This window comes from Coffea arabica, chromosome 4c, assembly GCF_036785885.1.
Source record: "Coffea arabica cultivar ET-39 chromosome 4c, Coffea Arabica ET-39 HiFi, whole genome shotgun sequence".
NCBI classification, from domain to species: domain Eukaryota; kingdom Viridiplantae; phylum Streptophyta; class Magnoliopsida; order Gentianales; family Rubiaceae; genus Coffea; species Coffea arabica.
Genome location: NC_092316.1, coordinates 7,640,475 through 7,666,533, shown reverse-complemented (window position 1 = coordinate 7,666,533; position 26,059 = coordinate 7,640,475). Strand labels below are relative to the sequence as shown.

General features: G+C 37.5%; 5 protein-coding genes across 11 annotated transcripts; 3 read left to right on the top strand and 2 right to left on the bottom strand.

Annotated features, from left to right (window-relative positions):
- Positions 1-1,039: 1,039 nt before the first annotated feature.
- Positions 1,040-4,813, bottom strand: LOC113739754 (G-type lectin S-receptor-like serine/threonine-protein kinase At1g11300). The gene is made up of 6 exons (XM_072045047.1): positions 3,617-4,813; positions 2,959-3,240; positions 2,665-2,822; positions 2,218-2,428; positions 1,586-1,736; positions 1,040-1,455 (listed from the first exon to the last, which is right to left on the bottom strand). Exons 1-5 carry the CDS (start codon positions 4,785-4,787, stop codon positions 1,708-1,710), a joined length of 1,851 nt encoding a protein of 616 aa, XP_071901148.1. The 5' UTR covers positions 4,788-4,813; the 3' UTR covers positions 1,040-1,455; positions 1,586-1,707.
- LOC140004656 (cysteine-rich receptor-like protein kinase 18) lies at positions 1,144-1,663 on the bottom strand. The gene is made up of 2 exons (XM_072044782.1): positions 1,586-1,663; positions 1,144-1,455 (listed from the first exon to the last, which is right to left on the bottom strand). Exons 1-2 carry the CDS (start codon positions 1,661-1,663, stop codon positions 1,144-1,146), a joined length of 390 nt encoding a protein of 129 aa, XP_071900883.1.
- A 1,915-nt stretch (positions 4,814-6,728) lies between the features above and the next one.
- On the top strand, positions 6,729-9,555 carry LOC113739761 (G-type lectin S-receptor-like serine/threonine-protein kinase At1g11410). Of its 5 annotated transcripts, none has more exons than XM_072045809.1 (7): positions 6,770-6,950; positions 7,036-7,104; positions 7,178-8,001; positions 8,097-8,307; positions 8,411-8,648; positions 8,742-8,892; positions 8,972-9,555. In XM_072045809.1, the coding sequence occupies exons 4-7, from the start codon at positions 8,145-8,147 to the stop codon at positions 9,275-9,277; spliced, it is 858 nt and encodes a 285-aa protein (XP_071901910.1). In that variant the 5' UTR covers positions 6,770-6,950; positions 7,036-7,104; positions 7,178-8,001; positions 8,097-8,144; the 3' UTR covers positions 9,278-9,555. The 5 variants fall into 5 exon arrangements, with proteins under 5 accessions (XP_027122886.1, XP_071901912.1, XP_071901910.1 ...); XM_072045810.1 differs by having other exon boundaries at positions 6,770-7,104; positions 7,178-7,231; positions 7,328-8,001; XM_072045808.1 differs by having other exon boundaries at positions 6,770-7,104.
- A 3,332-nt stretch (positions 9,556-12,887) lies between these two features.
- On the top strand, positions 12,888-16,363 carry LOC113738872 (G-type lectin S-receptor-like serine/threonine-protein kinase At1g11410). Of its 2 annotated transcripts, XR_011812970.1 has the most exons (6): positions 12,888-14,568; positions 14,660-14,870; positions 14,963-15,200; positions 15,309-15,459; positions 15,543-16,061; positions 16,145-16,363. XR_011812970.1 is itself a non-coding variant. In XM_027266149.2 (5 exons), exons 1-5 carry the CDS (start codon positions 13,555-13,557, stop codon positions 15,846-15,848), a joined length of 1,920 nt encoding a protein of 639 aa, XP_027121950.2. In that variant the 5' UTR covers positions 12,888-13,554; the 3' UTR covers positions 15,849-16,363. The 2 variants fall into 2 exon arrangements, 1 of the variants encoding a protein (XP_027121950.2); XM_027266149.2 differs by having other exon boundaries at positions 15,543-16,363.
- A 4,419-nt stretch (positions 16,364-20,782) lies between these two features.
- LOC113739755 (acidic endochitinase SE2-like) lies at positions 20,783-24,428 on the top strand. Of its 2 annotated transcripts, XM_027267074.2 has the most exons (6): positions 20,798-22,172; positions 22,475-22,869; positions 22,961-23,171; positions 23,272-23,509; positions 23,626-23,776; positions 23,860-24,428. In XM_027267074.2, exons 1-6 carry the CDS (start codon positions 21,299-21,301, stop codon positions 24,163-24,165), a joined length of 2,175 nt encoding a protein of 724 aa, XP_027122875.1. In that variant the 5' UTR covers positions 20,798-21,298; the 3' UTR covers positions 24,166-24,428. The 2 variants fall into 2 exon arrangements, with proteins under 2 accessions (XP_027122877.1, XP_027122875.1); XM_027267076.2 differs by lacking the exons at positions 22,961-23,171; positions 23,272-23,509; positions 23,626-23,776; positions 23,860-24,428 and having other exon boundaries at positions 20,783-22,172; positions 22,480-22,741.
- The last annotated feature ends 1,631 nt before the right edge of the window (positions 24,429-26,059 follow it).

Sequence of the window (26,059 nt, the reverse complement as noted above, 5' to 3'; positions counted from 1 at the left end):
AAATTTGTATTCTTCTCTAAAAGTGGACATTTGCTTGTCCTTTCCCCAAAACTTTAGCACATAGCAGTAGACAAGAAAAAGCTACACCAGCTTTGCCTCACTTGTACCTAGAATACACACGTAATTGTACCGATGTTTTCCCTAGTGTATTTTTTACCATACTCGTAAGGCTGCATAGTTAACAGTTCTTGAAAGGACAGAACTGGGTCCATGGTTGTCGAATAAAATGAATGATTCAAGTATTTTCATTGTTTTAATTGGTATTTTTCTTAATTGAGACATAATCTGCTTACCATGATCTCTACCATGATTTTCTTTGACACACCCTAGGACTGCAAACGCACTGAGTCAATGCTTGACTCAAGTCAACACCAAGCTCAACTAGTTGGAGCGAGCATCAAGTTTGAATCCAAAAATATTTAGACTTGTGCATAATAATATATATACCTGTTTATTCATTTTTTAAAAAATTATTAGAGTAAAATTTCTATTTTATCCATTTAAAATATTGTGATTATTTGTTATTTTAGTTTGAACTCGATCAAACTCGTACTTGACTTGACTAGGCCTGAAATTGACTTTGAGCATGAGGTCAAGTTTTACACAAGGAGTTCAATTTAGTTGGAGCCTAGTAAAATTAAGTAGAACTTGACTTGATCGAGCCATGACTCAACTCGACTCGACTTGACTTATTTGCAATCCTAATACTCCAACTCCCGTTTCAAATCAAATGTGAGAATGAATGCGGAAATTGAATGTGATATGTATATATGCTGTAGGCTCCTCGGTTGCTAATAATTTGACTTGAACATTTAGAGACCATGACTTACTCAAAAGTTATTGGATCAGTGCAGGAAATGGAATGCATCAGTTGAAAATTTTAGTTGTTTTTTCAAAACCAAATTGAAATTATCCGTTGCTGCATCTGCAGAATTTTCAACAGAAAGTTAAAGGTGATAGATATGGAAAATGAATCTTCTAATCAAGAGCAAATAGTACAATGGTAGCAAGAGCAAATACCATTTGATGTGCATGGAAACCACATTTGACAAGTAGTTCATCGATTTTTTGCAGAGAATGAATGGCAGGCACATACTAGTTCCTTTGCAGTTGTCTACAAAAACAACTATTACAACATTTAATTCATCGACCTTCTACGTCCGAAATGGTGACCTTGCTGATGGAACAAGGTTCTTGATTTTGGACTGGGTCGTCATTGATCAACCGGCTTGTAATGCAGGAAAAAGCTGGTCGATTAGGAACAGGAAGACCCGTTACCGAATCATTGTTAAGCATGGAAAGTACATCCGACATGGTTGGTCTGTCTACAGCATTTTCTTGTACACACAGCAATCCAACTTGAACATATCTTGTAATTTCTTGTTTGGAGACTGTTTCACCTAAACTACGATCTGCTGCCTCTGTAACTCTTCCGTCTAGCCATAAATCCCACACCTGAAACAGAAGCAACGAATGAAAAGCATGCGTTTTTGTACAAGATCATTTCGGGGAATCGAAATAAAGAAAAAATGATGCGTAATTAGAATAATCTATCAGCTAGAGCTGTAATAAGGTGAGTACTTACATATCCTATTAAGTTCAAATGCTCATCAGAGTCATAGAAAGAAGTGTTCTTCTTTCCACTTATGATCTCCAGCATCATCACCCCAAAACTATAAACGTCAGACTTGACAGAGAAAATGCCATTCATGGCATATTCAGGAGACATGTAACCGCTGTTTCGTCAACAAAATCAGTTAGTCTTAGCAAGGATACTATCATACCATAAATTTGGAAGTGGGAACATTGTTATGTAGATGAAACAAACAAATTTGAATTCTTAGTTCTTACTATGTACCAACAACTTTCTTTGTATTTGCACGCGATTCATTATCTCCAAAAATTCTTGCAGTTCCAAAATCAGAAATCTTGGGATTTAAATCATTGTCCAACAATACATTGCTTGTTTTGAGATCTCTGTGGATAATTTTTAGCCTGGAATACTTGTGGAGATATAGTAGCCCTTGAGCTATCCCATCAATAATATGTGAACGCCTTTTCCAATCTAATACTATTCCTTTTTCAGAATCTGATAACAAAAATTGTTGAGTAAATTATCAATTGGATGGCATCTAAACCATCTCAATGAAAGAATTTTACCACTCAGGCCGAAGCCTTGACATGAAAATATCCAGGTAGTTAGCTCTTTCGACTTACCAAAAACAATTGAATCCAAACTTTTATTGGGCAGGAACTCGTATATTAGTATGCGCTCCTCTCTGTGGATGCAATAGCCAAGAAGTCGTACAAGATTTCGATGTTGCAGCTTTGAGATCACTGTAACTTCATTCTTGAATTGCTCCATCCCAAATCCGGACATATGTTTCAGTCTTTTTACTGCGATTTCTTGCCCATCGTGCAGCTTTCCCTGAACCACACAACTTAGCATGTAAAGCATATTAATGGCCCGATTGAATTGCCAGAAGGAAATTCACGCGGGTGAATAAACTTGCTAATTTATTACTTGCTCTGAGGCTGTTAATAGAGGACTTCACATTGTTCGAGACGTTCAAACTTCAAGGACCTTTATTTTTAACTTCTGGAAATGCAATTAGGCGTTTATTTTAAACTTATGTTGCATTCTCAGAGATTTTAATCGTTTACCTTATAGACAGGGCCAAATCCTCCTTGACCAAGTAAATTTTCATCTGCAAAATGATTTGTTGCGATTTCTATGATCGTAAAACCAAAGAAAGGCAATTCATCATCTACCCTTTTATCACGAAGCACTAGCCTTTTTGCACTGTTGAATTCTCTTAAACCTGATCATAGATCAAAAATCAAATAACGCTCAGATCATCTCGGACTTTTATATTGTTTTAAGCATATAATTGAAATGAAACTTATGATGTGCAGTAAGTTAAAAAAACTAGGAGCTCTAATGCTAACGATAATTACCTCTGCTGTCACCATTTTTGCATTGCAGGCAGCAAAATAAGTAAAGCAATATAAGAGCCCCCAGAAATGTTACCAGGACACCGATAGATAACTTGACTTTCCATTTCTTTGACTTCTTTGTCGCGGAAGGCATAGGATAAACTACAGATGGAGGACTAGGAGCAAGAGGAGGAGATGCCAGAGGAGCAAGCCCAGGTGAAGGATAAACTACAGATGGAGGACTAGGAGCAAAAGCAGGAGATGCCAGAGGAGCAAGCCCAGGTGAAGGGGTAGAATTTAATTCTGCAATGGACAAATCGCACGATTAGTATATTATCAACTTAGTATTCTTTTTAGCATCAATAAAAGAAACTAGTCCTTGACATTAACACACAAGCCGAACATGTCCCTGATTTTTTTCTTTTTCTGGATATTTAGGAAGTTAATCATCAACATCCCGAGATGATGTGAGCTATTTGGTTTTAGAAGCTACCTCTGCTCTAAAATATGTAAGAATGCATATTACAAGATTCAGAAACGAACAAGGGGAAAAAATTATTCTAACTAGTATCAAATTTTTGACCCCTTAAATAATAAAGTAAAAGCCTCCGTGTCTTTTTTAACCATACCAGATTATTGAACTGGATATAAAAGAAAGTAAAGAACATCTTCCTGGTACCTTTCCCAGCCAAATCGAAACTATCACGGACAAAAATTCTCTGTGTACCAGAATAAAGCAGCTGCCCTTTCCGACTCCTAGTAGTTTTACAGCCCCAACCTCCTTGGTTGTACGTAATATAAGAATAAGCATAGCACGAACAATTTGTCCTGCATTTTAATTTGCAGCCAGCAAGAGTCTGGTCACTATATGTGTATCCATCCCACACATCTAATTCACCCCATATTTCTCTAAAGCCATCTCCACCACCACAAGGATTGGTGCAGCCTAAGGATTGTTCTTTACTTTTGTTCTCATCAATCTCATCACAAACGGCCATTGACCGATTAGCCCCAAAATCTCCAGATATAACAGTTATATTCCCAGTTGTGCTAAACCACAATAAGGCATAGGGATCAGTACTACAATTCCATGTGAAAAAGCTCTCGTTCGCATCAGAAAAATAACTAAAAGTAACACCAAATCTAGCAAAGAAGTCAAGGGAGCTAAATTTAAGGCCATCCCATATCCCACTTCGCCAATAAACCACCCCATCCTGCATGACGATCAGTTCTTTTGTGCTACTGTGATCAACGGCTAATGTGGAATTCGGTTCATCAAATGTTGACAGGGAAGTCAGAATGCTTTGCCTCGGAATTCTCATGTTCAAGTCGAAAATCCCAATTCTCATGCCTTGCGGCCATGTATTAGAAGGATAATCAAAACTTTGCCAAACAGTAATCCCTCCTGGTGCTCTCAAAACAAGGTTGCCATTGTCGAGAAGAGCTGCGGTGGTGCTGCTGATCATGGCAGATTGTTCACCATTTACAACGAAGAGCAAATTATTAAAGGAGTCATCTACGACTAGCCTTCCATCTACATTCATGATCAAATATGCAGGCTGTTTTCGAGCTGGTGTTTGGTAGTTGTTGGCAGCCCAGATGTTGAATGGTTGATTCATGTATACGTATTGGATGGCCAGGAAATATGTCCAGTTCGCGGGACTGATGATGGTGAGGCGAAAGCGCTGGTTGGAGGACTCCAAGAAGTCTCCATAATACAGAACAAAGGACTCGTTTACTCCTAGTGTATTTTTAACCTGAGAAGCAGAAATACATGACAGGCAATAAGCGATGAAACAGAAAGTGATTGCAAAATTGCTGCAATGTCTAACCAATCTTGACATCTTCATTGGAATCGGTATCCTTATGAGGGAACTTAAACTTCATTGCCCAATGTCATAAATCTTGTCGCAGTTAATTAAAGTAAAAGTACTACTCTGAAGTGGAGGTGGCTTAGATTCTTTCCAGTTTCCTTGCTCACAATGGTAAAAGAAACATTAGTTTTGGTCAGAGTCAGAATGAGTAGATACACTAATCCACCTATATTTTAATTCTGCCGACAGTTCACTCTAGAAGAAAGGTGGTCTTGATTAATATGCATAATCAATTATCAGTGTCCTACAGAGCAATTCAAAAGTAAATATATCCAAATTTCTTCGTCTATTTGAACAGTTGGAGCGCATGATGTTTTTGCATTCCTTTCCCATATATTACTAGCTAGTCCTGAACAGCCACTTACATTTTCTTATTTAGCTACACGCAATTAACTATTTTTTTTCGGAGATGACAACTATTAGATAATCTAATCTATCTTACACTAGGGGGAGGGGCAGATCTAAGAAAGCTCAGAATAATTCGGAGGGGACTAAACCACCATTGAACTAGACAAGTGCGTAGATTTTTTTAAGTCAAACTACTTTAAATGTGGCATTTGCCTCCCACCTCATCAAATCTGAATGGCTGGGTGGTGGCCGTCAGCCCAAAGGCCGGTGGTTAGCTACACGCAATTAACGGCCGAAGAAAATGCTACACCAGGTCTCTTTTTCGTTTCTGACCATATAACCCCCATTTAAGTTAAAAAATTCTATGCAAAGACATCTTCCCCACCATTTGTACCGTGATGATTGGTTAAAGTGGTGTAAAAGTTTGAATATTGACAGCAGACTATGGACTACAATGTGAATATATATATATATATGTCATGCTCTTGGGCTTTTTTTCTTCTTTCTTCTTTTTCTTTTTTTGGACCGATAGAATGGAGGCCAGAGTAAAGTTACAGATTGATATATCTGTTCCGGATATCATTGCAAAGCCGCAGTTTTTTGTTTGGTAATATATATTTTTCGTTCTCTAGCTTCCCCAACCCCCCCCCCCCTTTTTTTTGTGGGGTGACTAAAATGAGACATAAAGCCCACTAAACACTAAGTAAAGATGATTCGAGCCCCATCAAGTCCACAGCTAAAAGAGATTCAGAGATTTAACTGGATCATTATCATCAACAAGTAATGTAACCCTAAATGCAAATTCGAGATCATTTTTTTTAAAGGATCAACACAAATATTACTTTCTTGTGAATAACAACGCAAAATAATTAACACAAGTTAATTTAGTTGGTAAGAACGTAATATTTTCATACAAAAGGTCGTATATTTGAATGCTACTACCAATGTAAGAACTGTATTATAGATGATTTTTAAGAACTTCCATTAGCGATTTGTGATTTCGAAAGCATATTTTGACTCATAGTAGTGATGAAAATCAAATCTATCTAAACTTTTTATTATAAAAAAAAAAAGACACAAAATACAATGCCAACTCCAATAGAATAGTTCTCTAACCTTCTTACTATGCCATTGTGGTGGTGATTAAATTCCAACCATACAAACTTTTTATTACCAAAAACAAAACGACACAAAATACGATAACTTCAATAAAGGAGTTCTCTTAACATTCTTTCAATGGCAAGTTTTTAGAGCATGTGATCAGAAAACATGAGAGAAATACATTTTTTCGGTCAAAAGTACACAAAAAGCATTCTGGATTGGATGAATACCAAGCGCAGAGTTGGATTTAACTTCATTGTGTCGAAAAACCCAACTCCCAAGCTAGAGAAAGGCTTTGCCAGAGAGCCCAGCGTTCCCCAATCAAACTCGCCCAGTTTATTAGGCAAGAAACTGAACCAAAAACAAGGCCCCCAATACAATTCAGGTATGTTGATTCTATTCTGGGCCCCCGCTTCATCGAACTTAATTTACGAGCTCCGCTTCTCGAGCAAGTCCGCAACGGGCGACGGCCACATTTTTACCTTTAAAATTTGGTGGAAAATCAAAGATAAAGTTCTGCCTATCCTTTTGTCTGGTTTCTTCATTATTGCGGGCGTTCATTGGCTGCTGATGGAACCTTTTTACTTCTAGTAAACTTCGATCTTAAGGGGAAACAACAAGGTAATTGGCTTGGTTCCTGGCTTTGAACAAACTCTGACTCCTCCTTCAGCCAATCGAAAATAGAAAAGTGTAAGTTGCTTTAGTTTCAGGTTCGTCTTGTTTCTTTACACCAAAAGCAAGACTTTTCAACTCCTATTTGATGATTCGAATGTAGAGAAAGGCAAATGAAGAAGCTTTAGTGATATGAGTATTGCCCTGATGGAAATTTGGAATAGCAAGAATGGTCAGTACATCAAACAATCACTTGTTAACATTTTCTTGTATTATTGCTTGCTTTATTGCCAAAATATGTGCAGTTTCTGGAGCTAAGGATACACTAGGAGTTAGTGAATCTCTGAAATTACACAATGGTGAGATCTTGGAGTCCTCTAACAAGCGTTATCGATTCTTGAGCGACCATTCTTCTTCATTCTTGGTAATTCAATTCGTGTATTTGAATCATTCAGTCAATATCTGGGCTGCCAATGATTATCTGGATGCATCATCCAGACCTCGAATTTCAACTATATCAATGAATGAAAGCGGGCGGCTAGAGGTTTATGGCCACGGAAATTCAGATGCTGCAGTATTCACTGTGAATTCTAAACAGAAAGTTATGATCAGCAAGACTAGTGCAACTCTGCTTGATAATGGGAACTTAGTTCTGAGATCAAGATCTGGGCGTACTGTTTGGCAAAGCTTTGATTATACTGCTGATGATACATTGCTATCATCTGGAATGAAATTTGGGATTTCTCTGTTGAGCCAGAAAAGTACAACCTGCTGTATGCAGGCTGCTGCTTCTGGCCCTTCACTTGCTCCTTCCCCTGGTTCCCCTTCATTTCCTGTTGGCCCATCCGGTGGAAGAAAGAAATCGAAGAATTCAAGGGTGAAGTTTTATGTTATTGGTGCTTGTGTGGGCGCTTTTCTAGCAGCTCTTGGATTGCTTTTCTGGCGTTGTAAACTCCGAAAGAGAATATTAGGTTATCGCCGGGAACACTAGGGTTCAGAAAGTCCAGAGCCTAATGATACAGGGGATGATGAATCACTTTTCTTCAGTTTTACAAGCATAGATATTGCGACAGACCATTTCTCTGAGGAAAATAAACTTGGCCAAGGAGGATTTGGTCCTGTCTACAAGGTAAACTAAATATGTCTCGAAACAATTTACTTTTACTTTTAAGTTTAAAGACCCTATTTATTTGCTTAGGTCTAACGTAGATACATGGAATTCAGGGTAAGCTGGTTAATGGGCTAGAGATTGCAGTTAAAAGACTGAATAGAATGTCAGGACATGGAATTGAACAATTCAAGAATGAAGTCAAAGTGATCTCAAAGCTGCAGCATCGGAACCTTGTTAAACTTTTGGGCTATTGCATTGAAAAAGAAGAGCGTTTATTAATATACGAGTACTTGCCGAACAACAGTCTAGATTCGGTACTTTTTGGTAAGTTTCAGCGATCCATTAACCTTCATTTGGTTTTGCTTGTCTAAATTATTTTGACAACTATCAGAATGCCATAAAAGTATTGGGTCTACTTTGTCTAAAGATGCAGCAAAGCGGGATGTATTGGATTGGAAAAGAAGGTTGAAAATCATTGAAGGGGTAGCTCAAGGGCTTTTGTATCTCCACAAGTATTCTAGATTAAAAATCATCCATAGAGATCTGAAAACGAGCAATGTTTTATTGGATGCGGACCTGAATCCCAAAATTTCGGATTTTGGAACTGCCAGAATTTTTGGAGAGAATGAAATGCGCGGAAGCACAAAGAACATTGTAGGAACATAGTAAGTTGAAGGAATATTTTTCTGATTGTTGTACAGCTTTGAGTAATATCCATTTTTTGACAAGGTATTATTGTTTTCGTTGCTTGAAAAAAGTGGGTATATGTCTCCTGAATATGCCATGGATGGGATTTTCTCTGAGAAGTCTGATGTATTTAGCTTTGGAGTCATGATTCTTGAGATCATAAGTGGAAAGAAGAACACTTCCTTCTATGATTCGGATCGTCACCTAAACTTAATAGGACATGTAAGTTATCTATGCGTTGTTTTAGTCGTATGCATTTCCTTCTATCCACTAATTGGGGAATGATCGTTTGTCATTTCAGGTGTGGGATTTGTGGACAGAAGGAGGAATTTTAGAAATCACAGATTCTTGTTTGGATGAAAAGATTTCAATAAGTGAAGCACTACAATATGTTCATGTTGGTTTGTTATGTGTGCAAGAAAATGCAGCAGATAGGCCAACAATGTCAGATGTGGTATCTATGCTCCTCAAGGAATCAATGGTTCTTGCCACTCCTAAGCGACCAGCTTTTGCTGAAATTATGAATCTTAACAATACCAAGTTACCTCAAAATCCAGAATCTTCTTCTGTGAACGCGGTCACAATTTCAGATGTACAAGGCCGATGATTATTCCTCGGCCAGGCTTATGTTTTCTTACTTCGTTTCACCTAGTTTGGGGTTAGGACAAATTTTAGTCACCCCTTAAGATAGGAATAGGACAGGACAAGGAGAGGCACCCCTTATGAGTGGTGATTGCAGATAGAGAAAGGTGGGCAGCCAGCCTTATCCTCAAGTTAGGGGTGGCAACTGCAGTAATCATTCTCAATTCTTTTGTGGATTCGTTTTGGATATGAATTTGATGACTAATTATTCAAGTAATCAAACATTGTTTTGTTTAGAAGTAATTTGACAACCAACTCTTTTAGGTGAGTTGACTGCCACAGAAGCTTGAAGTACCAACCAAAATTTGTATCAAAGCAAGGTTAATTTAGAAGTTTTCATATTCCTTCATAGATGAAAAAAACGAAATGCTGAATTCTTATTTCTTACCATGTACTAACGATTTTCCTTGTATTTGCACACGATTCATTATCTCCAAAACTTCTAGCAATCCCGAAATCAGAAATCTTGGGATTTAAATCATTATCCAGATTACATTGCTTGCTCTGTGATCTCCATGGATACCACTCGTATATTATCATGCACACCTCTGTGTGGATGCAATAGCCAAGAAGTCTTGCAAGATTTCGATGTTGCAGCTTTGCGATCAGTGTAACTTCATTCTTGAATTGCTCCATCCCATATCCGGACACGTGGTTCAATCTTTTTACTGCAATTTCTTGCCCATTCTGCAACTTTCACTGAACCACAGAACTTAGTATGTAAAGCATATGACTGGCCTGATTGAAATTCTAGAAGGAAATTCATGCCAGTGAACAAACTTGCTGGTTCATTTATTTGTTCTAAGGCCCTTAATATTACGTAGGACTTCACATTGTTGGAGATGTTCAAAGACAGTTTTAACTTCGGGAAATGCAGATAGGCGTTCCTTTTGAACCTATGTCAGATTCTTAGAGATGATAATCTCTTGGCCAAGTATGTTTTCATCCGCAAAATGATTCATTGGGGCTTCTGTGCTGGTGGAACCAAGAAAAGGCAATTCATCATCGACCCTTTCATCACGAAGCACTAGCCTTTTTGCACTGTCGACTTTTCTTAAGCCTGATCATAGATCAAAAATCAAATAACTCTCGGATCATCTTGGACTTCTATATAATTTTAGCATATAAAACTTGTGATGTACGGTAAATTTAATAAATAGGAGAACTAATGCTATCAATAATTACTCATCATTTTTGCATGGTCAGTCGGTTTGGATCGCTATTTTTTAGAGTTTTTTTTTTTATATAAAAAAATGTACCGTAAAGATTTGATGTATGTGAGGTAAAATGTAATTTGAAAACATATTCACAAAAAACGTAAATTTTATGACAATCCAAACGAGCAAATATAAGAGCCCCAGGAGTGTTTGGAGAAGAATGACAATCCAAACAAGCAAATAATATAAGAGCCTGCGGAATGATAATAGGACACCAATAATAGATGACTTTCCATTTCTTTGACTGCTTCCACGCAGAACTAGGATAAACTAATGAGACAGGACTAGAAGTAAGATCAGGAGATGCCAGAGGAGGATCATACGTAGGTGAAGGGGTTGAATTTAGTGCTGTAAGTTAGGTTGATAGCTACTTGTTAGAATTGTTCTATGATGCGACGGTCGAGAGCGCGATCCGAACTGAGCAGCGCTGGGTTGAGCGAACTAAGAGGGAGCGGACTGGTACCAGCGAGGTGAGCAAACTGACCCGCACTGAGCTAACGAACTAAGCGAACTGACCTGCAAAAGGAAAGAACTGCGGGGCTAGATCCCATTGTGACTCCGACGGTCAAGTCAGTTGTGTCTATGAGTAGAGCAATAGTATTGATCTGTAGAAAGCGTACCTTACTTTGTCTTGTGGTGGTGTATTTATAAGCTTGTGGGTAGTAGTTTCCTTATAGGATTAGAAGTCCAACTAGAAAGGGAGTCTTTCTAGGGCTCCGTCTACTTACTCCGAAAGGTTCGGGAGCCGCCCACCAAGCCCATCCAATTGAGAGGCGACGGCCATGCGCGAACTAGCATCCCTTTTGCCCGAACTAGTCTGTCCGAACTGATAGGTCATCATGTCCGAACTGACACGTGGCTCCTGTGGATTGGCCCTACTACATTCTATATTTATGGTCTTTTGACTGGTATGACTATCTTTGATTTTCTAGTATTTTGTTAATATTATTTAGGAAATATTTGTGTTTTGTTTGTTATTGTATCTTTATAAGAGGGGAGATGATGAATGAAAAATGATGAACTAATTTTTTCAACACTAATGACTAGTGTTGTTTTTTAGTTTACACCTTAAATTTTGACTATAACACCTTTTGCATTTTTTTTGACCATATAATAGTTTTTAGTTAAAAAATCTATGGAAGGGCAAAATGTCACTATTTTAAAAATCGAATCGAATCGGCTAGTTCAATTGGTCAAATTGCAAACCAGTCATGATACTGGTCCGATTTTATAAAAAAATCCGAGAAGTTAAAAAAAATTAGTCAAAACCAATTAAAATTAGCGATTAGGAATAAATCGGTAAAATCGATCAAGTCTGGTTTTTAAATTTTAACTTGGGACATGGACATTTCTTTTATAGGCCGCTCAATTTTTTGAGCTTTTGGGTTCTGTCAAAACCCAACAACTACAACTAATTGTCTGCTACTACAATTAAGTGGGTTGATGGGCCATTTTTTCTCAAATTAAAAGAAAATTCCTTAACAAAATGAATAATTCAACTAAAAACTAAAGAAACTCTCAAACCTCTGCTCTTTTAAGAATTTTCATCTCCAGGAGTCGCTCTACAAGCTCCACTTATCTCCTCTCTTCTGTTTTCTTTTTTCCCTATTCTCTTCTATTTTCTGTTTTACATTATAAATGGTGAAAATGATCATGAAGTTGAACTCGATGGATAAAGGAGCAAACTTGTTTCTCTTTCCTCTTCTATCTTTTGTTTTCATACTCATGATTTTTTCTACTTGTTTTTAGAGTTAATTTTACAAATCCTATCAGATTTGTTTTTTAATTGGGAAATTTAAGCTCTTCTTTGTTTAATTTAAAATATTGGATAGATTTGTCCATAATTTTGCTGATTCTTCATTTTTTTACTAATTACTCTTTCTTTTATTTGATAATTTTACAAACTCGAAGGATTTTTGTGTTGATTTTATATATTTCTACTTATTTGTTATTATTTATTTTTTGAAATAAAAAATCAATGGATCAGAGCTGAACCAATTGAAACTTGACCCGGCCACTTTATTAGTTCAATCAATACGAGTTTTGAAATATTGCATAACAGACTGCAAGTCACCCCACGAGTTACTAGATTCAACCTAATTTGTAAATCTCATAAATCTTACCACCTATACTTAAGAGAATTTCTCAAACCATGATTGGGACAAATTCTAAATTGAATCTTGGGCTGATTCAAACTTTTGAGCAATTTCGGTGATGTAGATGGGGGGTATGATAGTATCATTGCAATATCCTAGATTTTTTTCCCCAATTTTCTTCCTGAAAATACATGTCATTCTTTGTGAAAACTACTCAAGGGACCGACCCACACGCAAAATGTTGAAGTGCTGCCACTCCTGTTGCAGGGCCCGCTTGGCTGCCCAGGCTTCAACTCCTGTTGTAGGGCGGGGTGGGCAAAAAATCTGATCCGATCCAAAACCCGACTAACCTGATCCGATCCGATGGGTAAAATAGGATATTCAATCCTATTTTTCTAGCAGGGCAGATCTGAGTCGAGTACCCGAAAACATTAGGAACAGGTTAGGATCGCAAAATAGCTGATTTGATATTTTAGGGTCAGGTCAGCTAAATTTTATTAGGGACGGATACCCGATCCGTGCCCACCCCTAATAGAGCCCTCCTCTCCAGCGGTCCCGTTGGGCGATGCCCACCGGCTACATGCTTCTGTTAGTCTTTTTCTTTTTTGTTTTTTTGTTTTTTGGGTTATAAAATGAAAGAGGGAGTATGATTTTCTGGGAGTGCCTGTCGTTTTCAGTTGCTTAATAAAGCAAAAGGCTTTGTCTGATTTCTCCAGTATATACGGATAATCATCACCCGCTAAAAGCTTTTTCTTCTAGTGAACTTCTATCTTACGGCTTGTACTCAACTGTCAACAAACTCTGACTCATTCTTCAGCCAGTAGGAATATAAAATGCTAGTATTAAATTGCTTGAAATACTCAAGTTTCATGTTCTTTGTTTCTTAATCCAAAAGTTATACTTCAGCTCCTAGTTCTTTATCTGAATATATGAATGGGAGTATTGGGATAGCAAGAATGATCAGTTCATCAAACAGGAATTTGGTAACATTTTCTTGTATAATCGCTTACTTTGTTGCCAAAAAATATTCTGTCTCTGGGGCTAAAGATACGCTAGGAGTTAGTGAATCTTTGAAATTGCACAATGGAGAGATCTTGGAGTCCTCTAATAAGCGTTATCGGTTCTTGAGCGACCATTCTTCTTCATTCTTGGTAATTCAGTTCGTGTATCTGAATCATTCAATCAATGTCTGGGCTGCCAAAACTTATCTGGCTGCACCAGCTAGGCCTCGAATTTCAGCCATAACCATGAATGAAAGCGGAAGGCTAGAGGTTTATGGCCACGGAAATTCAGATGCTGCAGTATTCACTGTGAATGCTGAACAGAAAGTTATGATCGGTAAGACTAGTGCAACTCTGCTTGATAACGGGAACTTAGTTCTGAGATCAAGATCTGGGCATACTGTTTGGCAAAGCTTTGATTATCCTGCTGATGATACATGGCTATCATCTGGAATGAAACTTGGGATTTCTCTGTTGAGCCAGAGAAGTACAACCTGCTGCCTGCAGCGTGCTGCTTCTGGCCCTTCACTTGCTCCTTCCCCTGGTTCTCCTTCATTTCCTGTTGGCCCTTCACTTGCTCCCGCTCCTGGCTCTCCTTCATTTCCTGTTGGCCCTTCACGGGCTCCTGCCCCTGCTTCTCCTTCATTACCTGCCGGCCCTCCCAGTGGAAGAAAGAAATCGAAGAATTTAAGGGTGAAGTTATCGGTTGGTGGTGCTGCCGTAGCGACTTTCCTAGCATCTCTTGTATTAGTTTTCTGGTGTTGCAAATTGCGAAAGAGAAAAGGTAACCTTCGAAAATTCATGGGACCAGGAATGCCAGATCTTGATGACAAAGGAGATGATGAATCACTGTTCTTCAGTTTTACAAGCATAGAAATTGCCACAGATCATTTTTCCGAGGAAAACAAACTTGGTCAAGGAGGATTTGGTCCTGTCTACAAGGTCAGCTAATTAAACATTTCTTGAAACAATTTACTTTTAAGTCTAAAAAGCCTTTTTATTTGCTTAATTTTAATGTAAATACATGGTTCAGGGTAAACTGGTCAACGGGCTAGAGGTTGCAGTTAAAAGATTGAATAGAATGTCAGGACATGGAATTGAACAATTCAAGAATGAAGTCAAAGTGATCTCAAAGCTGCAACATCGAAACCTTGTTAGACTTTTGGGCTCCTGCATTGAGAAAGAAGAGCGTTTATTGGTATACGAGTACTTGCCGAATAACAGTCTGGATTCAGTACTTTTTGGTATGTGTCAGAACTCTATTTACCTTAATTTGTTCTTTGCTTATGTAAGTTATATGCTTACAACTATCAGAATACTCTAAAAATGCTTACAGATGCAGCAAAGCGGAATATATTGGATTGGAAAAGAAGGTTGAAAATCATTGAAGGAGTAGCTCAGGGGCTTTTGTACCTCCACAAGTATTCTAGATTAAAGATCATCCACAGAGATCTGAAAACGAGCAATGTTTTATTGGACGCGGACCTGAATCCCAAAATTTCAGATTTTGGAACCGCCAGAATTTTTGGAGAGAATGAGATGCGCGGAAGTACATTGAACATTGTTGGGACATAGTAAGTTGAAGGAATATCTTCTTGTTTGTTATTTTGCTCCGAGTAATATCCAATCTCTAATCTCATGCTTAAGCTAATTGAGATGATTACATTTTGCGAGAAAAAAAGTGGTTATATGTCTCCTGAATACGCCATGGACGGGGTTTACTCTGAGAAGTCTGATGTATTTAGCTTCGGAGTCATGATTCTTGAGATCATAAGTGGAAAGAAGAACACTTCCTTCTATGATTCGGATCGTCACCTAAACTTAATAGGACATGTAAGTTACCTGTACAATGCAGTTTTATTGGTGTCATTTCCTTCAGTCCAGTAATTTGGGAATGATCATTTTTCGCATTCCAGGTCTGGGATCTATGGACAGAAGGAAGAAGTTCAGAAATCACAGATTCTTGTTTGGATGAAACGATCTCAACAAGGGAAGCACTAAAATATGTTCACGTTGGTTTATTGTGTGTGCAAGAAAAAGCAGCAGATAGACCAACAATGTCAGATGTGGTATCCATGCTCCTCAAGGAATCAATGGTCCTTGCCGCTCCTAAGCGACCTGCTTTTGCTGAAATTATGACTCTTAACAATACCAAGTTACCTCAAAATCCAGAATCTTGTTCTTTGAACGAGGTCACAATTTCAGATGTGCAGGGTAGATGATTATTTCTTGGCCAGGCGTATATTTTCTTGCTTTGTTGCACCAAGTTTGGAGTTTGGACAAATTTTAGTCTTTAAGATGGGAGTAGGCAGGAGAAAGGGCGGCACACCCGTTACTGGCTGACGGGTCTTGCAAGTTGTAAGTGGTAATTGCAGGTAGAGGGGTGGGAAGCCGGCCATATCCTCAAGTAAGGGGTGGCCACTGCAGATAATCAGGTCTCAATTCTTTTGTGGCTTCGTTTTGGATTTGAATTTGTTGACTAATTATTCAAGTAATCAAACATTATTTTATTGATCAGGAGATGCCAAAGGAGCATACGTAGGTGAAGGGGTTGAATTTAGTTCTGCAAGTTAGGTTGTTAGCTACTTGTTAGAATTCTTCTATATTGCTGGTCTTTTGACTAGTTTAACTATCTTTGATTTTCTAGTATCTTGTTAAAATTATTTAGGAAATAATTTTGTATCTTTACAGAAGGGGAGATGATGAATGAAAAATGATGAACTATTTTTTTGCAGCACTTACAGGTTGCAGCGCTAATTACAAGTGTTGTGTCTTAGTTTACACCTTAAATTCTAATTATTACACATTTTACATTTTCTTTTGACCATACAACAAATTTAGTTAAAAATTCCATGGAAGGGCAAAACATCAATATTTTAAGAATTGGACCAGGTTGATCAATTCAATCAATTGAAACGCTAACTAGCCATGATACTGGTCAAATTCTATGAAAAACTCGAAAAGTTAAAAAACGAATCAAAATTGGTGAATCGGAATAAACCGATTAAACAGGTCAAGAACCACCAGCCTTTGGGCTGTTGACCACCACCAAAGCATTAAAGTTTGGTGAGGGTGGAAGGTCAAATGTTCAAATCTTGCCTTCTACCAATTGTTACATTAAGTGGCTCTGCTTAAAGAAATTCAGACCAGTGCGTACACCCGTCTGGTCCGGTGGTAATTCAATCCCCTCCGAATTACTGTTGGGTCTCTTCAGGTCCTCCTCCTCCCCATAATATAAAATAGAATAGAATATACAACAGTTATCGTTTCGAAAAAAAAAAATTTTAATAGGTCAAGTCCGGTTTCTGAATTTTGACTTGGGACTTGGACTTTTCTTTTATTGGCTGCTCAATTTTTTGAGCTTTTGGGCTCTATCAAAGCCTAACAACTACAACTAATGTTTGCTTCTACAATTAAGTTGGTTGATGGGCCATTTTTTCTTGAATTAATAAAAATTCCTTAGTTGGCCAAACTTCAAAACAATAACTAATTCAACTAAAAGCTAAAGAAACTCTCAATTCTCCTCTCTTTTAAGAATCTTCACCTCTGGGACGCTATACAAGCTCCACTCATCTCCTTTTTTTTTTTCCCTCTTTTCTTCCCTCTCTTCTTTTACATTATTAATGGTGAAGATGATCATGATGTTGAACTCGGTAGATAAAGGAGAAAACTTGTTTTTCCTTTCCTCTTCTATCTTTTGTTCTCATAATCATGATTTTTTCTACTTTTTTTTGGAGTTAATTTTACAAATTCTATCAGATTTGTTTTTGAGTTGGGAAAGTTAAACTCTTCTTTGTTTAAGTTAAAATATTGGATAGATTTATTCATAATTTTTGTGATTCTTAATTTTTTTATGAAGTACTTTTTCTTTTATTTGGTTAATGAATTAAAAGATACTAAATCAGTAAATCTTCTCTAAAAGGTATTAAAAATTTAGGATCTTCGTGTTGATTATACATATCTTTTCTTATTTGTTATTATTTATTTTTTAAAATGAAAAATAAATAAATAATTTAATGGATCGAATTAGAACCGACTGAATCTTGATTCGACCACTTCACTAGTTCAACCACGGGTCCAAGTTTCGAAACATTGCAAAACATACTAATAATCACCTCACGAGCTACTAGATTCAACCTAATTTGTAAATCTCATCAATCTTACCAACTAGTTAGGAGAATTTTTTAAACCATGATTGGAAGAAATTCTAAATTGAATCTTGGACTGATTCAATAGCTTTTGAGCAATTTCGGTGATGTAGATGTGGGGTATGATCATGGTTTAAAGTCTCGGCCGAGTCGTCACTGGAACGAACCTCTCTAATACGATACCGCGAAGAGATGACTCCAAAATACTTGACTCGCCGAGAACTAGGCCGAATCACCGAGAATTTAGCTGAGAGATTTTCGATACGAATAGTCTCAGCCGAGTGGACTCAAGTCATCCCGCATCAACACGCAAACTTACATTTCACAGATTTTCTTTTGTTAATTTTTTTATTATTTTTGTTTAGCATATTTTTGAATATTATTCACAATTTGTAGAATATTAAATGCTTCAAACTTTGTGTCTCGCTGAGACCGTGAGCGATATGCCCAAACCGATATGAAACAGTCTGGACTGCGACTGTAACGGCGACTTTGAACCATGGGTATGATAGTATCATTGCAATCTCCTAGATTTTTTATCCCCAGTTTTCTTCCTGAAAATAAATGTCATTCTTTGTGGATATTACTCAAGGGACCGACCCACACGCAAACAGTTGAAGTGCTTCCCAGGCTTCAGCTCCTGTTGCAGGGCCCGCTTCTCCAGCGGTCCCTGTTGGGCGATGCCCACCGGCTACATGCTTCTGTTCGTCTTTTTATTTTTTGGGGTATGAAATGAAAGAGGGTAGTATAATTTCCTGGGACTGCCTGTCGTTTTCAGTTGCTTAATAAAGCAACTTTGTCTGATTTCTCCATTATATACCAATAATCAAAAGCTTTTTCTTCCAGTGAACTTCTATCTTACGGCTTGGACTCAACTGTCAACAAACTCTGACTCATTCTTCAGCCAGCCAATAGAAACATAATATGATAGTATTAAATTGCTTGAAATGCTCTAGTTTCATGTTCTTTGTTTCTTGATCCAAAAGCTAGACTTCAGCTCCTAGTTGTTTATCTGAATATATTAATGGGAGTATTGGGATAGCAAGAATGATCAGTTCATCAAACAGGAATTTGGTAGCATTTTCTTGTATAATCTTTCACTTTGTTGCCAAAGACTATTCTGTTTGTGGGGCTAAAGATAGACTAGGAGTTAATGAATCAATGAATGAATGGTGGGAATTGGGATGGATGGTTGGCAAGCAGATGATGGTGTTCGAAAGTCTTCGTCAAGACAAGAAGTAACATGTTTCTAAGGGTACCTTTTTCCACAATATTTGAATAACAGGGCAGCATCAAAGTGCCTCTTCACATTGGAACACTGGAGGTGGAGTTGGGAAATTACGCAATTACTTTGCTTGATGATGCTGGGAGACAGCTGTTTAGGTTGCAAATCAAGTTCATTGAGACTTGGTAATGCAGCTTTGAATTGGGATCAGGACAGCTAACAGGAAAGAAAGGTGTACTTTCCATCAAACCAGAAGAATACAGTTTTGAATTGGCATCAAGACTGCGGACAAGAAAGAAAGTGTTCCTTCCTTCTATTAAGAAGTTTCCAAAGCATGGAGGGATTATGCCATGGCTATGGGTTTGAAATTGTTCTGAGAAATGGTGGAAAATAAAGGCCTAATTTGTAAGTTTTTGTTTATCCTTAGCATGTGGGGAATTTATGAGACGGAGACATTTAGAAATCTATAGTGCACCGCAACCAACCTCCATTGTCTTTCATTTCTTTGCAAAACTCTGATTATTGGCATAATATAAACTAAGAAACTATATAATGAACAAAATTAAGCAATTCATAATTGTACAAAATGTTTATTGTGTATAAAGTAATTAAAAGTTTATTATGTATTTTACAGTTATAAAAACTCTGAAGATAGAAGATTATCATATTTAAGCTAAGTTATTGGTATAATATTGACTAAAAAATCATATTATAAAAAAAAAAAAAGCAATTGGTAGTTGTAGAAAACATTTTTTAAATACAGAGTAATTAAAAGTTTATTGAACTATGAAGATGGAAGATTATCATAACTAAACTAAATTGTTGCATATTTTACTCGGATTGTGATAGTAATAACAGGAAATTTTCTATGTTATATCAAACTAGTGTACACAATAAAACCTAAGCAAAATATATACTAAAACATTATGATTTGGGTGCAACAAATTTTTATCAATTTTAGTAGTTGTAATCCTTTTATGTTATTTTTTTACAATTATCCATAATTTTTTTGAAGTTTTCTTAAACAATATGAGATAATATAGTGAATTTAATCATCAATTTAACCTTTTATTTTCTCATTAACTATTTATAACCTTTTGTCTTCTTATTAATCATGATTTTTTTTCTAAAACAATATGTATATAAGATATAGTTAGCTTTAATTATCATGCATAAGAATATAATAATTGAAGATAATTTTAACACATACAACAATTGGAGATGAAGAAAATGATTTGCAACTATAGTTGTAAATGGGCAGTTTTTAATTTTAATTACCAATATTTTTGAGATGTAATTTATTGAAACTTTTAATTTTTCCTATTAATGTCGTGATTGAAATACAATAACTCTAATTAAAAGACACGAGGGTAATTCAGCTATGAGAAAAACTAAGAAGAAAATATGCTTACACTTACACTCCCTATTGCCAAAACTCATCATCCTTTTTATATAGTAACGAATGATAATGATAATGATTAGTCATTAAGTTATGAGACTGTTTTTGTACAAACCATAGATTAAAATTGCAACTCTCTAAAACTATAAAATAAGATCTCCAACATTCAAGTAAGGCAAAGAAAGAAATATATGGACAATAATCCACTACATAGATTCCGCATATAAATATAGACACGAAGCGTACAAGGCACGAAGTTGAACAATTTTTTCGCCTAAAAGTTGCATCACACAATGAATCAAAGTCATCCACATTTCAATTAAATTTATATAAACTATCAACTATATGTAGCAATTGCTCTGGCAACGGTGCAGAAAGTATCTCCAGGAACAGCTACACCTTCAAAATTTTCTCTCCAAGTGTCTTGGAGAAAAAAGATTGAAAACTATTTTCAAAACTATCTCACGAAAAAAAAAACCATTAAAATTTGAAAAGCTAAAGAAAGAATGGTCAACGCCCCACAAAATTTCTGAAGCTTACTTGAGTCATGAATGTGATTTAGGTTCTAAGACTCGCAATCCGCAGGCAAGGAAATAGGAATCAACCCGCGGGAACAGAGGCGACGCAGGACTTAAGGGAGCAATGGTACGCGTGGCAGTTAGGCGCACTTGTTTGTACTCTCGACCGAGTCTCCTAAAGTTTTTTTTTTTTTTTTTTTTTAGTCTAAGCGTGCATCAACAACATTTCTACAGCTCTAATCTGTCTTCTAGCTCTAGTTTTCCTGCTTAAACCGTATAAAGGGATAGATCTTTTGGGGCAACGTAATCAAGCAAGAGAGAAATTCACAAAACCAAATAGTTGTACTATATAGAATTATAGATGCGGTGACCGATCGACAAGATGGCGGGTTTAACGTGGTTGCCAGTCTTGGCATCCTCACTGTTGATGATGGTATCCCTATTCCATTCCTCACAAGCTGCAGGAGTTGCCGTCTACTGGGGTCAAAATGGCGATGAAGGAAGCTTGGCCGACACATGCGCCAGTGGAAACTATCAGTTCGTGAACCTGGCATTTCTGACAACCTTTGGCGGTGGAAACACACCAGTATTGAACTTAGCCGGCCATTGCAACCCCGGCGCAGGCACCTGCACCTCCTTAAGTGTTGAAATAAATGATTGCCAGAACCAAAACATCAAAGTGCTGCTTTCCCTTGGAGGTGCGGTTGGAAACCAGAGCCTTACTTCCGCCGACGATGCAAGGCAAGTCGCCACTTACCTTTGGAACAATTTCTTGGGCGGTCAATCACGTTCCCGCCCGCTTGGACATGCTGTTCTGGACGGTATAGACTTTGCTATTGAAAGCGGGACAGGCCTGTATTGGGACAATCTGGCCAGGGCGCTCTCTGGATTCAGCTCGCAGAAAAAGGTGTACTTATCTGCGGCTCCACAGTGCCCGTTCCCTGATGCTGATCTAAGCACGGCTATCAGCACTGGCCTTTTCGATTATGTCTGGATACAATTTTACAACAATGGGCAATGTCAGTATTCGACTAATGCTGATAACCTGATAGCGGCATGGAACCAATGGACCTCAGTTCATTCCAATCAGATCTTCCTAGGAGTACCAGCAGCTCCAGCGGCTGCGGACGGAGGGTATATTCCACCGGATGCGGTCATTTCTCAGGTTCTACCATCCATCAAGTCCTCTCACAAGTACGCAGGGGTCATGATCTGGAACAAATATTTTGACAGCGGATATAGTTCAGCTATCAAAGGTAGTATCTAATTTAGTAGCATTTCTTGAGAATAAAATCTCAGAGACTTATCCTATTGCAATAAATAAAACTGCATTGTGAGGTAAGTTTTGACAATGATTTAGATATATAGACTTTGGATTCTATACAAGGTTAGTATAAAGATTTTTTACACTACTAGATATAGTCGTATAGACATATGTCCCATGGCAGAAAGTAAATTTAAAATTTGAACGGTGATATGTGTCATTCATCTAAACCTGTGCATTTGTGCATGCAAAAAAATGTTTACACTGACAGTGTATAAAAATTTTTACACTAAGAGCAGGTTGCTGCTTCCAGCCCTTCGATTGCTCCCGCCTCTGGCTCTCCTTCATTTTCTGTTGGCCCTTCACGTGCTCCCACCCCTGGCTCTCCTTCATCACCTGCCGGCCCTCGTAGTGGAAGAAAGAAATCGAAGAATTTAAGGGTGAAGTTATATGTTGTTGGTGCTGCCATAGCAACTTCTCTAGCAGCTCTTGCATTACTTTTCTGGTGTTGCAAATTGCGAAAGAGAAAAGGCAACCATCGAAACTTCATGGGTTCAGAAATGCCAGAGCTTGATGACAATGAAGATGATGAATCACTGTTCTTCAGTTTTACAAGCATAGAAATTGCCACAGATCATTTTTCTGAGGAAAACAAACTTGGTCAAGGAGGATTTGGTCCAGTCTACAAGGTAAACTAAATAAACATTTCTTGAAGCAATTTACTTTTAAGTCCAAAAAGCCTATTTATTTGCTTAATTTTATTGTAAATACATGGTTCAGGGCAAACTGGTTAACGGGTTAGAGATTGCAGTTAAAAGAATGAATAGAATGTCAGGACATGGAATTGAACAATTCAAGAATGAAGTCAAAGTAATCTCAAAGCTGCAACATCGAAACCTTGTTAGACTTTTGGGCTCCTGCATTGAGAAAGAAGAGCGTTTACTGGTATACGAGTACTTGCCTAATAACAGTCTAGATTCAGTACTTTTTGGTATGTGTTAGAACTCTATTTACCTTCATTTATTTATCTAAGTTACATGCTTACAACTATCAGAATACTCTAAAAATACTGGGATCTGCCTTGCTTACAGATACAGCAAAGCGGAATATATTGGATTGGAAAAGAAGGTTGAAAATCATTGAAGGGGTCGCTCAGGGGCTTTTGTACCTCCACAAGTATTCTAGATTAAAGATCATCCATAGAGATCTGAAAACGAGCAATGTTTTATTGGACGCGGACCTGAATCCCAAAATTTCAGATTTTGGAACCGCCAGAATTTTTGGAGAGAATGAAATGCGCGGAAGTACAATGAACATTGTGGGGACATAGTAAGTTGAAGGAATATTTTCTTGTTTGTTGTTTTGCTCCCAGAGTCCCAGTAATATCCAATCTCTAATCTCATGCTTAAGCTAATTGAGATGATTACTTTTTGCGAGAAAAAAAGTGGTTATATGTCTCCTGAATATGCCATGGACGGGGTTTACTCCGAGAAGTCTGATGTATTTAGCTTTGGAGTCATGGTTCTTGAGATCATTAGTGGAAAGAAGAACACTTCTTTCTATGATGCGGATCGTCACTTGAACTTAATAGGACATGTAAGTTACCTGTACAATGCAGTGTTACTGATGTCATTTCCTTCAGTCCAGTAATTTGGGAATGATCATTTGTCGCATTCCAGGTCTGGGATCTATGGACAGAAGGAAGAAATTCAGAAATCACAGATTCGTGTTTGGATGAAACGGTCTCAACAAGGGAAGCACTAAAATATGTTCACGTTGGTTTATTGTGTGTGCAAGAAAAAGCAGCAGATAGGCCAACAATGTCGGACGTGGTATCTATGCTCCTCAAGGAATCAATGGCTCTCGCCACTCCTAAGCGACCAGCTTTTGCTGAAATTATGACTCTTAACAATACCAAGTTGCCTGAAAATCCAGAATTTTGTTCTTTGAACGAGGTCACAATTTCAGATGTGCAGGGTAGATGATTATTTCTTGGCCAGGCGTATATTTTCTTGCAGGGTAGAGAAAGGTGGGAAGCCGGCTGTATCCTCAAGTTAGGGGTGGCCACCGGAGATAATCAGGTCTCAATTCTTTTGTGGATTCGTTTGGGATTTGAATTTGATGACTAATTATTCAAGTGATCAAACATTATTTTATTTATTAGTAACTTGACAACCAACTCATTTAAGTGAGTTGAGTACCACGGGAACTTGGAAGTTCCTTGCTGGCCCAAAGTTGGAGGATCAAATCACCTAGCATGCAAATCCTACAGCCTGCAATTAATCAAATACCAACATTATTTGTCATTAACAAAACAAAACGTGTTATCAGAACTTCTTCCAACCCCCCCCCCCCCCCGAACCCACACACACACACAGTCCCCCCCCCCAAAAAAAAAAACAACAAAACTGTTTGCTTTTGAGCAAGCCATAGTGGAAACAAATTCTTTCATTTGATGCCCTTTCCAATCTAAGTTGCTAAGCCTGTTTGGATTGTCATTTTCTGTGAAATTTTTTTGGAATATTCTCTTGACATACATTCTAGTTACCTTTTTATCTCGCATACAATACATTAGTACACTAAAAACTTGCGATCCAACCTAGTTATTACTAATTGACTACTACTATTTAATTTTTTACATATAGAGGAGAATTCACATATCTGAAAATGTGGTTTTACAGCTAAAATGTCCTCTAGGAGGAGCAGTACTAATTGAATAGTCCTATTTAGTTTAGGTTTTCCATTACTACAACTACTGCCCAGTGGGCAGCAGCTTATGGCTCCAATGCTTTGAGCAATGAAGGACAATAAATGGTAGGAATTGGGATGGAAGGTGACAGGTGCCGAACCTGTGCAATAATAATTACTAAAAAGTTCTAATTATCATCACAAGTAATTATAGAACAAATCCAAGTACTGGAGCAACCTGTGCAATAATAATTACTAAAAAGTCCTAATTATCATCACAAGTAATTATAGAACAAATCCAAGTACTGGAGCAGGAACCCTAGGTGTGCAATGGGTTACTTGATTCACCCTGTTCCCGAAGAGTTTGCTTGATCCGATATACCAGATTAGTCTATAAAAATATTAATTTTGCGTACAATGGCAAGTAGGGTCGATTCCACAGAGAGCAAGTAGGAAATTATTTCTTTCCAAATTAGTAGAACGAAAATGGGGGATTTTCAATGGGAGGCAAATAAAAATGAAATAAAACGAACAAAATTCAAAACTAACTCACAAAGCACAATTCACTAAAAATAGCAATTAACAAAATTCCACCCAAAGGATCAACTGCTCAGGCACGGTCCAATTAAATGCTCATTGATGCAAAGGTATTTCATCCATTCATCATTAGGTTGGTTATAGTTATCAATAAACTCTAACAACTAGTTCTTCCTTACTTTTTCGACAGTCAAGGTACGACCATTGACTGCTTCTCTAATCAGATAACAACCCTAGGTACGACCGTAGGAATTTAATTACCCAATTGCATTAAAGCTAGAAGAACCCAACCCTAACCAATAAACACGCTAAGAAGGTTTATTTAAATTAGATCTTGCGTTTCCCCATCATAAAGCCAATTATGGTGGTTGCCACGAGGTGTTAACTAAATGAACAATTACGGATTCTATTTAATTAACGTGGCAGTAGGCTATTAAATTAAATCAAATACCCGGCCGTTGATATTCAATTAATAAAATACCCATGAACAATTAATTCAGGAAACGCACGAATAGCAATAAATTAAAAGAAATAATGAAGATTCGATTAGATCTCACAGATAATATGGACCGCGCCTTCGCGTCAACCTTTGGGTAGAGGAGAAAATTAGCCGCTCCTCATCGTGTCAATCTCGCGTGATTTAATTGAATTCAT